Below are 13,971 nucleotides of genomic sequence, written 5' to 3'. Positions count from 1 at the left end.
ACCATGTGTCTTAAGTTATTGGATGGTGTTTCCCTGCTATCTGTGCAGAACAGTGAATAAATCCTGGTGAAGGACAGCGTGTACAGTAAACAGCCCAGTTTCCTTAGGAAAGATAGTGTGTTTTATTGACTTTTGGGGGGTATTTTTATATACAGTTTGGGACAGTAACTGCTCTGCTGCTGTCTGGAATTGCACTCGTCTGCAGAGTAGAGTCGCATATATCCAATTATACAATGTGAACCCCTTTGGACAATATGCTGATAAAGGCAACTTGAATAATTTGAGCTCCTCTGCTTAGCTGCACCATTTTCTCGGGGATTCTTCCCAGAGTTCTTGTGAAAGGCACATTGCTCGGCTGACTACAGTAAAAGCCTCCCACCTCCCCTTTCTGGCTTGGTTTCATGCAATGGAGGTAGGCGACAGCTGGGACAGGGTGGGCAAAACTGGCATGTTGAAGTATCCCTGGAGCCGGCTGACAACAGAGAGCAAAGATCAGGCTGTATGGCAATCAAAACCAGGGGGGAAAGGTGTGGGTCAGCCTGTATCTGAGCCTAGAGCTGTTATGCTAAGGAACCTCCTCTGCTCTCCGTTTTGTTCTGTTCAATGCACTGTGCTGGCTTTCAAGGTCAATTGAGATGCACGATACTTCTGAAATGGCCTTCTAGGGTTGAGCTGTTTCCGCATTGACTGCGCCCACTCTCACACATCCTCAGAGTTGTCTGCGTACAGAGCTGTAACCGTCCCATCCCTCCACTGCACCAGCACGTCTCCAGGCTTCTGCTCTTTTGGAAGCAAATCCTGGGTTAAAGGGTTCAAGTCGCTCTGTTCCATCACAGGCATGAAGACCTGCTTGACTCCTGTTTCTGCTGACAGCGTGGCTTCTGCAGCTTTTTTATACAGGAGGATCTTCCTCTTCCTAGGGGGAAGAAATAAAAGAGACGTGAGAGGTGATGGGAGGCCCAGGGCAGCCCCTTTGTGGCAGTAAGACTTCCACCAGGGGTACATTGCGTTCCTTCAAGTCCTCTGGTCTGGGAACATGAGTTGATTAAGCATAGGACACTCCAGATGTATTGTGTTGTGCGAATGGGTGCCACTTCCAGTTCCCAGTTTCACGGCTGGCGCTTCCAGGGGCTGCACGGCCAAACTCAGGGGGTGCACGTGCACCTGCATACACCCGCTATACATTGCCAATGCCACATACACGCCCACAGCCCACCACACCTCACAAATAACTCCCTCCCCCCCTTCAAAAATAGCATTCCATGATTTACATTCCAAATCTCTTAATTTTTAAGAGTTTGTCTCATGATTTTTGACACGGTGGGGTTGACAGCAATACTGCAGCATGGGATTTTTTTCTTTGCAGAGGAGAAGGAAGGATAGCACAGAGCGTGGTGCAAGGCCTGGGGCTGCTTCCCTGCCGGCCGCATCCGGTGCCCATGTTCTAGCACAGCAGAGGGAAGTGGGAGCTGTCAGTGCAGAAGAGCATAGACTAGGAGGGATGAGTCCTGCCCTGATTAATAAGAGCACCGAGCTGTGGGTAAGGCCTCAGCTATAATGTGCCTCAATAATGAGAGGTATTGCTGCATGGACACCTCACCAGCCTTCTTTACTCTCTGTCCTCAGAAGCCCTGTGTTGGAGCAGAATTGCAGAGATCATCAAAGCCACTTGCCTTTGAACAGCACTTAGGAAACACAGATAAAGCAAGGTGGACATGCAAAGCGTTAAGTCTTATTATGGTTTCTTTGACTGCCACGTCTTTTTTGGCCCACTGCTCCAATTGTTTCTCTACAGACCACTCGGTGACCATCAGAAAAAAACTTTCAGCCATTACAGGTGCCTACCAGCTTCAAACTACCAACCGGGTGGTGAAGGACAAATATAGGGTAGCTTTGAGAGGGGCTCTGACTTGGTGCAGATACACACCAGCATTCATTTGTGTTCTCTTCTTCTCAAAGCCAATCATAATAGGAATGCTGTTTTTTAAAATACAGTGTTTTCACAAAAATATCCAGGAGCTATGCCCTACGCCGCTGATTTTCAACCAGGATGCCAGGACAGCCTTTGAAGGGTGCCTCTGGGAGAGAGGAGGTAAGTGGAGGAGGTGGTAAGTGAGATAAATGCAGACTCCCTCGAGGAGATAAGGGTAGGCTTTTCCCTTTCAGCAGCTCTCCTCTGCTCACTGGTTCTTCCCTGCTGGCTACTTCTTCTTCCTGGCCCTTCTTCAAGCAGGGAAGCACTGTAATAAATACATTAGCTTTGGACATGGGGTACAACTCAATTCACAAAAGTTTTGGAGGGGGTGCCTTAAGGCTAAAAAAGGCTGAGTGACTGTGCCAGGGAAGAGTGGCATGAAGACAGCCTCCAGCGTGTTTGTGCATAAGTATCTTCCCCCTCGCTGCTTTTAAGTATAACTCATTTTCCAGCATTGGCGACACATTGGCGACACGTGCACCTGCTGGTCAGCACTTGCCACCCCCCCACCGTCGTCGACAGCGCTGTGGCAGCCTGCGGGAGCTCGCCATGCCCCCCCAGCCTCTGGGGGCACGCGGCCTTCATGTTTTCCAGTTCACTGCTCAACTGAATATTGCAAATAAAATATTCCAGACTGATCCAAAATCATTTTTTCTTTTGCTTTAATTTTTTGCAAAATTGCAAAGTCCAAGAAAATTGGACAAAAGTTGAACAAAATATCCTGCCCGGCCAGCAATGAGCCAATATGCTTTGTTTGTAAGGGCTTTTAAAGTGTTTTTAAAACAGCTTTTTACAGAAAACCGATGTACATTTTGAAAGAAAATGTCCTTTGGATTTGAAAAATCAAAGCATATCAATTCCATGAAACGCTTTATAATTTGGGGGGTTTATAAAGGTTTGGTTTGTACTGAAACAGTTTGCTGAAGGGCAAACAAATTTGCAAATTATCTTGGTTGACCAAAATCTGAATTTTGCATTGCAAAACATTTTGCCTGAAGTATTTTGTGGACTTCTACAAAGCACAGGCCTTGAGGGAATTGCAGTCCTGCCCCTTCTGAGAGCCCACGGTGCAAAGTGTGCTAAGGTTTGACGGTTAACTCCTGTGCACACTGCCCCATTGCTGTCTTAGCAGCATGGCTCTTCCACCTGCCCCACCTGTGGGTTTCATAGCCAGTCCTTAAAGTTTGGTGTCTTACCTATTGGCTGTAACATTCATCCCCAGGAGGAGAAGACCCAGACATAGAACCAAAAAGGAGAGGGCTAGGATGGAGTAATTCCATGTTGACGCTGCAAGAAGAAAAGCATGGACAAGTGAAGGCACATGCAAAGGCATGCTGGCAACTTTGTCCCAGCCAAATATTTTGTGCAAAGATAGGCCTAATGGGGCAGCTTGGTGCACACTGGCTCCAAGTGTAGAGGGGCCAGGAAAGAGCAGAGAGCTCATAAGATAGGCAGTGAGTACTGGGGTAACTCCTCTGCACATCTGCCACCAGCCAACAAGGTATGAGCAGACAAACATCCAACAAATATCATGTCTCTCAATGGGACTTACAATCTTCTCTCCGGAAAAACCACAGCAAATCGTTCAGCTGTTCTTGAGACAGAGACGCTGCAGGGGTGGTGTCGCCCTCCATCTCGCCTGTGTTTGCAAGAGCCATAGGGGTATATCTGCTTCTTTCTGTCTTTGCTGGGGGAAAAAAGCCAAGAAACATAGGAAGAGATATTGCACCTCTTGTTTTTGTTGCAAATACTCAAAAGAGAAGAGCCTTGCTACTGGTTCACAGGGTTGCCATGTTATTTCTTTAACACAGGGCCAGTCTTGGGGGGAGGCAAAATGGTGTTCTGTGGGCCTTAGTGAAGATGCGCATGTGGAGTCTGAAGCTAAAAAGTGGATTCAAGATATCCAAGATATGGGAATCTGCGAAAAAATGTTTGTGATGGCTCCTGTTTCGTGGTTTTTGGAAGGGATCTCTAATTTAAGTGCAAATCCTATACCTATGGAGGTCTCTGGCTCTCTTGTCCCTGATGTCAGTGCAACGGGGTCTAGCTCTTTTATACTTAGAGCTTCCTTTTCCTAAAAGTACCAGGTAATCTGAAGTGAGCCACTACCATTTCTATAGTGAATTCCATGTGAAATGTTTGTTCTGGGTTCCCCATTGCACTCCTGGCCTTTATCAAGAAGCGTGATTAATGCATCTCTGGACCATGGCATCCAGGGTCCCCAACCTGTCTGCCTGCTAGAGAAATACTGTGATTGCCTGGTGAAAGACTTCAATCCTGCATATCACACACAAAAAGACGTATGTGAAGTCATGGTGTATTTGCATTCATGTTACACAAGCATAATAAGTGACTCGCCTTTTTTGGTGCCCAATGCTTACCTGGTCTCTCATCACATACACTCCGCTCCCTTCTGGCTCGCCACTGGGAGTTTGGGCTTTGTGTATCAGTGAGAACAGCTTTTTTCTTTTTTACTGCCAGGTATTTCTGGATTCCCATAGGTTGAAGCCAGAAATTAAAACAGTCCCAGTTTACAAGTGCTGCACTGTCACAGAGACTCGTCTGTACTCTGTTGACCTCAGCCACAGATAGACATTTCCTCGTGCCACGATTGACTAAGGCATTGTCTTGCCAAAACCAGTGTTGGGACTTGGAAGTAGAATTACAGTCCTCTAACAGTAAGTTCTCATCTGTTGTACTTGCTTGTAGACACAGGTTGACTTGAGTATTTTTAATCAGAAAACCATCTGTGCCTGTAGAGAAAGCAGAGCAGTAGCAGTCATCCTGGAAGCATGGCATATGTAGCTACCAACAAAGCACTGTTCAGATCATGATCAAAGCCCTGGGTTTAGGGAAAATCCCATGGAATCCTTTGCAGAAACCATGCAAGTAACTCAGGGTTTGTCTCTTGGAAGAACTGAGTCATTAAATCTGCCAGGATTTTACCCAATTCTTGGCAATCCCTTATGAGCTGCTGTTCTCCATTGCAGGAAAAGAATCTCTGCATCCCTGTGCATGTCTCCAGGCTGTAATTTTGCTACTTGGACTAGGAGCTGTGCCTGGGATCTGTCTCCCTCGCTCTCTTTTAGTATAATTGTGGAGAGATCATTAAATTTGGCTACAAGACCTATATTGTTTCACTATCTAATCTTGGATAATTCAATCGAAACATGCCTCTGTTAATGGCAGATCCTTTTTTAAATACATAGGGGGTAAAAAGATGGTACCAAGTAATGTGGGGCCTCTGCAGGACATGCTTGGTAATCTGGTGGTAGCACCAGAGACAAAGCTAATTTGGTGAGTATTTATTCACCAAGGCGCCCCCGGGGGTTACAAGAAACAATGGCCACAAGCTAGCAGAGAGCAGATTTAGATTGGACATTAGGAAGAACTTCTTCACAGTTCGAGTGGCCAAGGTCTGGAACGGGCTCCCAAGGGAGGTGGTGCTCTCCCCTACCCTGGGGGTCTTCAAGAGGAGGTTAGATGAGCATCTGGCTGGGGTCATTTAGACCCAGCACTCTATCCTGCTTATGCAGGGGGTCGGACTCGATGATCTATTGAGGTCCCTTCCGACCCTAACATCTATGAATCTATGAATCTATAATCTCTTTAACAAATTCTTTGCTTCCAGTTTTTTGAGCAGGGACCGGGGCATCCCCCTACCGGGATCCCGGATGGACCCAGGGGAGGCACACACAAGCCCAGGGTCAGTGAGGATCTAGTCAGGGAACGTCTGGAGGGACTGGATGTGTTCAAATCAGCTGGTCCTGATGATCTCCACCCCAGAGTGCTGAGGGAATTAGCAGAGGTCATTGCGGGACCCCTGGCACGGCTTTACGAGCTCTCGTGGTGATGTGCCAGAGGACTGGAAAAGGGCCAATGTGGTTCCCATTTTCAAAAAAGGGAGGAAGGAGGACCCAGGAAACTATACACCAGTTAGTCTTACCTCAGTCCTGGGGAAGCTCCTTGAGAAAATTATCCAGGAGCCCATCTGCGAGGGGCCAGCAGGGGAGATTATGCTTAGGGGCAACCAACATGGGTTCATTAGGGACAGGTCCTGTCAGACCAACCTGGTGGTCTTCCACGACCAGGTCACAAAATCCTTGGACGCAGGTGTCATGGTGGACATAGTCTTTTTGGACTTTAGGAAGGCCTTCGACACAGTCTCTCACCCCATCCTCATTAAAAAATTAGGCGACTGTGGTGTCGACACCTACACGGTCAGATGGGTCGCCAATTGGCTGGAGGGCCGCACCCAGAGAGTGGTGGTGGATGGGTCTTATTCAACCTGGAGGGACGTTGGCATGGGGTCCCCCAGGGCTCGGTCCTCGGGCCTGCACTGCTCAACACCTTCATCAATGACTTGGACGAGGGGGTGAAAAGTACCTTGTTCAAGTTTGCAGATGACACCAAGATTTGGGGCAAGGTGGGCACGCTAGAAGGGAGGAATAGGCTACAACTAATCCTAGGCAGGTTACAGAGCTGGGCGGATGAGAACAGGATGGGATTCAACACTGACAAGTGCAAGGTGCTGCACCTGGGGGGGAAGACCCAGCAGCATACCTACAGGCTGGGGAACTCCCTTCTCGTCAGTGCAGAGACAGAAAAGGATCTTGGGGTCATTATTGATGCCAAAATGAACATGGGCCGACAGTGTGGGGACACGGTCAGGAAGGCCAACCACACCTTGTCGTGCATCCACAGATGCATCTCGAGCAGGTCCAAGGAGGTGATCCGCCCCCACTATGCGGCACCGGTCACACCACAGTTGGAGTACTGTGTCCAGTTCTGGGTGCCACACTTCAAAAGGGATGTGGACAGCATGGAGAGGGTCCAGAGGAGGTCACTCATATGATCATGGGGCAGCAGGGCAGGTCCTACGAGGAGAGGCTATGGGACCTGAACCTGTTCAGCCTCCACAAGAGAAGGCTGAGAGAGGACCTGGTAGCTACCTATAAACTTGCCAAGGGGGACCAGCAGGCAATGGGGTAGTCCCTGTTCCCCTGAGCACTATCAGGGGTAACAAGGAACAATGGTCATAAGTTGACTGAGAGTAGATTCAGGCTAGATATCAGGAGGCGCTACTTCACTGTCAGGGCAGCTAGGATCTGGAACCAACTTCCAAGAGAAGTGGTGCTGGCTCCTACCCTGGCGGTCTTCAAAAGGAGGCTAGACAGCCACCTAGCCAGGGTTGTTTGACCCCAGCATCCCTTCCTGCCCATGGCCGGGGGTCGGACTTGATGATCTGCTTAGGTCCCTTCCGATCCTACCTACTATGAAACTATGAAAGGCCCCTAATATAAGTTTGGACTGTTACAGAGAATGATAGCGGGTCAAATTTTGCCTTTAGTGTCACTCATGTACCAGTCACAGTATCGGTGGGACTGCAGCTGTTTAACGGAGAAGAACTTGCAACTAACTTTCACTGAAGCCCCTCCAAATTTATGCCTATATGTAGGAAAGAACTGACCCACATGTTAGAAAATACAGAGCCAGATTATCAAAAAGACAGAGGTCCATTTGTACGTTTAGACACGTGGCCTTGATAGCACACCTGTGGCATGCTCAGACAGGTATCTGAGGTTCTCAGTGGGCAGTTAGATGTCAAGATGGCCATTGCAGACACAGTGTGTGTCAGTGTGGATGAGCAACTGTGGGCACGTCTACATATGCACATTTATTGTGCAGTAACCAATATTACTGCACAGTACAGTCGCACCTCTACATGTGCACACCCATACTGCACAGTAAATATGATGTCTTATGCCAACTGGAGTGTGAATTTGATACCTGCATCATGCATGAATCAAATTTATGCCCAATTAAGTACTACGTAGTAACACATGTGTAGACACCTTACTGCACAGTAACACTGCGTGTGGACTGACTTGGGACTAAAGTTGGGACTAACTTTAGTCCCAAGTCAGTCCACACGCAGCGTTAATGTGCTTTAATGCCTGCACATATAGGGTGTGTGTAGACGACATAGGAGTTAATGTAGACCACCTGAAAATTTGAATGCAGCTTTTTTTTGGTGCGGTGCATTTTTGTTTGCACGACACGGCGTTCACGTTTGCATGAACGGCGCTTTCGAGTGGGATAAGCCCCCGTGTGTCATTCCTCTCAAAAGTCAGTAGGGGGAGTCAAATACCAATTTACCCCCTAGAATATCTTTCCTTTTGTATTACAGCAAGAGGCTCATGTGAACCCCCCGGGCTCCCCTAGATACCCACCTATTCCCACTTACTGAAATGTAAGCTGGCATAAATGCACGTGTAGACACACCCTGTGCATATAAAAAAATAGGCCCTGTGGAGCAATGCATTTTGTAATCCTGAGCAACAGATGCACCTGCCCAGCCTGAAGGCAGTAAGAAGTAGAGAGGAGACCCTACTTCTGTGCATGTGAGCTGCTCCACACACACTGTCTTTTCTCAAAGCCAGCTCTACCTTGCACTAGTAGGAACAGGATGATCCAGAGCAGCTTCATATTTGTAGGTGCAGTCTTGAAGTGAAGAAGGCCTTCTTCAAAGAAAGTGATATCGAAACCTGGAAAAGAGAATGAGCCAACCAGTTATGAATTCTCTCCTGATAGAACCAGTGCTGTGCTAGTTTGCCAGCATGATGGGGCTTGTGTCCTCCTAGGCCAGGGGTGGGCAAGTATTTTGGGTGGGGGGCCGCTCATGAGTTTTGGCAAGCTATCGAGGGCCGCATGACAGGCAGCCAGGGGCAGATAAATATTAATTTTCTAAATTTTTTAGGGGCCCCACAGGCTGGATAGAATGGCCTGGTGGGCTGCATTCGGCCCGCGGGCCACATTTTGCCCCCTTGTCCTAGGCTGAGCTAACTGGGTGGGATGCAAGGATGAGTCATCCAGGGAGAGGCCATCCCTTGAGCTTGGGCTTGGTCGGCTGCTGGAGCTCCTTCCTCAGCAAAGCTCTTTCCCTCGGGTACTTTCCTCAAGTGGCAAAAGTTCCCTTTCTGGCTCCCCTGACTCACTCCAGCACTGTATGTCACAGATGAGGAGAGAAGGGGAGAGCATGTGCCGGCAGTCAAGGAAAGCAGAGCAAATGAGTGGGCCTTGAAAGTGGGGAGCTTAGCTACCCGGGGGGTGGAGGGGAAGAGATCTCCCCCAGTGCTAGACAGGGTGCTGGACAAAGTGGAAAGGTGTTTCCCGTTCCTTGCACTGCTGATTGAAACAGCCATCTCTCCCCCTACCCCTTCTCTCTCCTCTGGCAGCATCTACCACCCAGCCCGTGCAAAAAAGTCCTCAGCAAGCATGCTGACTCTCGCTGTTTGACTCCTGCTTCTGTCCTGGAAGGAGAGGTACGTCTGGTCCAAGGGCTGAGCAGTCTCTGGGGCTTCTTCAGTTCTCAGCCTTTTAGCTGAGACTCTGTTGGTAAGTTCCCCTTATTGGCAAATGGAAGTGCCAGTGCCTGAGATAAGTGTACTTATTGACTGAGAACAGGAGCTGAATTTGCATAGGTCACTGAACAGCCTTGAGATGGTAAAAACTTAGTCACAGACCAACCAGGTAGGTTTGAACTACGACCAATCTCTGGGTGAATGACACCCTGTCTCATCACCTACCACTGACTCACCCTGGCTCTGTATTGGATTAATGATTATATAACAGCATGGAATTGTGCATCCATTTTCCACCCTGATTTTCATTTGCCACAGTTCATATTTTGTCCTCTGACCCCCAAAATTACTCATCACAATTTATTTGCTAAGACATTACATAGACTCCATGTTAACAAGGACTTGCGTGACTATTAAATGAAACAGTTGTGCTCTCGGTTATAGACCTAATGATGCTTTCACTCTTGCCACAGATCATCGATTTTCCTCTCCGTACAATTCAGAGGTCACATTTAATGACCTAGTGCTAAGCATGCCTCTTGTTGCCTCTTGACAGGAAGGCGTGGTATTTGAAATACATGTGCAGGTATGATTTTGTAAGGTCTTACATGTTTGACAATAGCACTGTATTATAGAAAGCAAGGACAAAACGGCATATAGATCATTCATCATATATGAATGCAGACAGAAGTGCAGTTCCCTGGTCTAACTCAAGCGCCATGAGTTAAACTGATCCTCCTGACCCAACAAATGTTAACTGTTGGGTTGTGAGAATGGGGCACTGAGCTCCAATATGGAGCTGATCCAGGGAGAGAGGCTGTCTCTGCAGCTTCTTCCCCTAGCTCTGCCCCTCACATCCCCCAGCCCCTGTGCTGTCTCAGGATGGGAGGGGAAAAAGGCAGGGGAGGGAGGTCCATTCTGGGGTTTGCCCAGCCTGGAGTTGGAGGGTGGTGGTGGGAGATTAAAGCCTCCCACCTTGGGGTGTGGGGGGGCTCCAATCCACCGGCTCCACCCTCCAGCATCAACTGGGCAAACCCCAAAACGAGCTCCCTCCACTCCCTTCCCCCACTCCCATTCTGAAAACAGTGCTGGGAGCAGGGCTGGGCTGAGACAACCCAGCCTTGCTTCTGGTGCGCGCAGACACAAGTTAATGAAGGTGCTCCACTTTGCAGCGCCTTCATCTGAACCCCCACGGAATGAGGGTTCTGATTGTTGTGGGGTCGGGCCCTTTTAAAGTGCTCTGCAGCCAGGCACTTGTGTTAGGTCATGGCTATAGAGTGCTTTTAGGGGCCAGATTGGGTGAAAATTGTCTCTTCTGTCTGTGGCTCTAGAAACACAATGTTTTGGTGCCTAAGGGTGCTTGAACATGTGATGGTGGAGCCATGTGCACATGGTTTCTGATCACTTAAACCAGTTTGTGTGTAATGTCTGTCCCTAGCCCAGAAGAGAAGACTGAGGGGTATTTAATAGCAGACTTCAACTACCTGAAGGGGGGTTCGAAAGAGGATGGAGCTGGACTGTTCCCAGTGGGGGCAGATGACAGAACAAGGAGCAATGGGCTCAAGTTGCAGCAAGGGAAGTTTAGGTTAGATATTAGGAAGAATTTTCTCACTATTAGGGTAATAAAACATTTCAACAGGCTACCCAGAGAGGTTGTGCAATCTCCAACCTTGGCAGTTTTTAAGACCCAGCTAGACAAACCTTGGCTGGGATGATGTATGGGGCTGGTCCTGCTTTGAGCAGGGGGTTGGACTAGATGTGATCTCCTGAGGTCCCTTCCAACCCTCATTTTCTATGATTCTATAAAGACAAAAAGTACCAAGAAATTGTCATTTGTCTTAAATAATGGTGTCACCATGTACACATGCACGATTTTTTCCGCATAAAAATTTATTTCAGCATAGTAACTTAGACCACCTCTGATATATTTTAGTTTGATTGGGACAAATTGTCCCATTGTGGATAAAAAAAAAAATCGTGCATGTGTACGTGCCTGGCAGCCAGAGAAGGCAGCGGGAATGGTGCACGGGGTGCTGGAAGCCTAGGTGGGCTTGGGGAAGCTCGGGCTTGGCAGGCATCCAGCACCCCATGCACCATCCCCACCACTTTCTTTGGCTGCCAGCACACCCAGCTGCCCTCCTGCCGCCTTCCTGCACTGCTCCAGGGGCAAGCCAGCCTGTTCCCGGGCAGTCCCAGGCAGTGGGACGGTGGTGGGGATGGCGCACAGGGTGCTAGAAGCCCGCCAAGCCTGAGCTTCCCTGAGCATGCCCGGGCTTTCAGCTCCCTGTGTGCTTTGGATCCAGTGGGTGTTGCCTGTGAGCTGGGGCAGCACCCATGCACCTAGCACCCAGCCCGGGTGGCCCTGGGGGTGCCACCACCATGGGGGGAAGGACCAGGCCCCCACCGCAGCTCAGGGGCCACTTGGCCCACTAGCAGCTCGCTCCCCTTGCCATATGAGAGGTGAGCTAGCTGTGCTGGGGGGGGGAGGATCAGGCCCCTTGCCATTTTGGGTTGGGTTTTTTCCAGCACAGCCTGCCCCTGGCGGGAGCAGGGGGCAAGGTGAGCTGATGGTGGGCCATCCCTGTGACAGAAGCCCCTAAATTGAAAGGGTGGGTTACAATTAAAAATCCACAAAGTTAAAACCCACCCTTTCTATTTAAGGGAACTAACCCCCCTTCACATGTTCAAGCACCCTAACAGTAGCTCTAAGCATCTATCTATATTACACCCAAACATGTTCTGTGAAAATAAGATATCCGGTCCCGAGAGAGGCTGGTATCTAAAATCAAACATGGTATTTCAAGCTGTCTCATCCAACTGTCTTCAATTACCAAATTTCATGGTTCAAATCATTGCCTTTTTTAGTTCATAGGAAGGTATGGGACAGCTGGTGACACCTCCCAAGATCATTAATCTCCTCCCTGTTTCCTCCTGCGCCCAGCACTCCCAATAATCAGTAAGAGCCCCTCCGGTTGCAGAGCTCTCCCTTGCAACCATGCGAGTAGCTCCAAGAACAAAAAGTTGGTTTCCAAATGTTCCTAGCTTTGATTTATTTGGGGCTTGAGTGAAATTTTGGCAGTTGTTTATCACTTTCGGTGAACATTTTTTGTCATACCATTTTGGGTTGATCCTTTCTACAAAGTTCCTTCCCCCTATTTGGTTTTTCACACTGAAACATGCAACATTTTTATATATTTTGGCCAAAAAAAAAGTCATCTACATGTACTTTTCCAAATTCTCAAGGTTTGTGCTCAAAAAAACAGGAGCTGTGGGATTTTGAAGGGGGTTTTTTTTTAGTCCAATTGCACCATTTTTATTAAATCACAATGAGATGTAAGAAAACATTACAATTGTGGCTTTTTACTGGGCATACGTCATACAGCCTCAGCATCCAGTCTAGCAAATCTCCTCCTTCTGCAGAGAGGCAACTTGATTAATACGCATCAATTTTTTTTAAGTGGCTCCGTAAGGCATACATATGCCATCCTCAATCTGGATGCAATGACGTTTATATAACCGCGGCTGCAATTTTCTGATCACATCGAGGGAAAGCTGAACTCTTTCCCAGTGGATTTCTTTGTAAAATGGAACATATGGCAAATCAAATGAACTGGCCAGCCAGCCTTGAAGTCTTCACTTAAGGTCTTCTGCTTCCATGTACGATTCATCTAGTTGAGACAAGTCACAGATGCTCAGTCTAACCTTCAAGAAAGGCGATCTCTTACAATATCTGATAACGCATTATTTATGGCAGTCTTGTTTCCTTGGTCTATAGTTATCATACTAAGTGGCAACCGTCAATCCTCCTGGATCATGGTGTATGCATGAGGGCCACCCAGACCTTCAGTGCATATGCCTGGGCAGGAGTTTTTTGGAGGAGTGGGGGCTATCATACTGAGTGTGATAAATGTGATAATACAATTACAATAATCAGGTTTGGATCCCTGTTTGTCTTTGGTCAGCTGGAACCTATTCCCGGTGATGGCCGCATGTTATTTAATTATGTTAAATTGGATAATATGTCATTCCACATATAGTACCTGGAAACAGCTTGTCTAGACTCCGTACCAACTCAAGTACTGGACTGACAGACCGGCAATATCTTGTAAACAGGAGTCACTAATTTATGTCCAAGGAAGTTAAATTGTAGGATGAGTTCAAAGTTTGCAGTATCATGAGAGCAAAGTTTAATATTTAAAATATTCTAAAAAGCATTTTTTTTTTTGTTACCATTTCATATCTTTTGCCTAGTTAACATTTCAGAAGCAAATCCAAGTTATACTAAACAAGTTTAGTCCTGGTATCTTTGACACTAAAGATTTGTTCATTTGCATGATATATTCCAGGATTCCTATATATCTCAACTTAAACGTTTGAAGGTGTTTTTCCTGTTGTGTTTTCTTCTCGGACAGTAACCGGCGATTCCTCCCTTCCTTAAGACCATCATGTACCTTTGACACAAAATCTCAAGGAATCCTTCCACTCTCCCTTGAGAAAACTAAGGACGCTTCCCTTTAGAAACAGTGAAAGGTTCACTCACCAGACATAAGCCGTTCTTCGAGAAGTTAATTACAGTCTCATGTTCAGCCCTGCGTCGCTGTCTGAAGGCTCCTCTCTCTGCGGAGCACAATT

General features: G+C 47.8%; 1 protein-coding gene across 3 annotated transcripts; it reads right to left on the bottom strand.

The window, feature by feature from the left end:
• Window positions 1-98: 98 nt before the first annotated feature.
• Window positions 99-13,969, bottom strand: SLC51B (SLC51 subunit beta). Of its 3 annotated transcripts, none has more exons than XM_014606080.3 (6): window positions 13,880-13,969; window positions 8,425-8,523; window positions 4,357-4,728; window positions 3,528-3,662; window positions 3,172-3,262; window positions 99-916 (listed from the first exon to the last, which is right to left on the bottom strand). In XM_014606080.3, the coding sequence occupies exons 1-6, from the start codon at window positions 13,884-13,886 to the stop codon at window positions 700-702; spliced, it is 921 nt and encodes a 306-aa protein (XP_014461566.2). In that variant the 5' UTR covers window positions 13,887-13,969; the 3' UTR covers window positions 99-699. The 3 variants fall into 3 exon arrangements, with proteins under 3 accessions (XP_014461566.2, XP_019333239.2, XP_014461567.2); XM_019477694.2 differs by lacking the exon at window positions 13,880-13,969 and adding an exon at window positions 9,193-9,381; XM_014606081.2 differs by lacking the exon at window positions 13,880-13,969 and adding an exon at window positions 9,262-9,381.
• Between the last annotated feature and the right edge of the window lie 2 nt (window positions 13,970-13,971).

Source organism: Alligator mississippiensis, chromosome 11, assembly GCF_030867095.1.
Source record: "Alligator mississippiensis isolate rAllMis1 chromosome 11, rAllMis1, whole genome shotgun sequence".
Classification (NCBI taxonomy): domain Eukaryota; kingdom Metazoa; phylum Chordata; order Crocodylia; family Alligatoridae; genus Alligator; species Alligator mississippiensis.
Note: the sequence above shows the minus strand (reverse complement) of the source record. Positions and strands in the feature narration are given on the sequence as shown.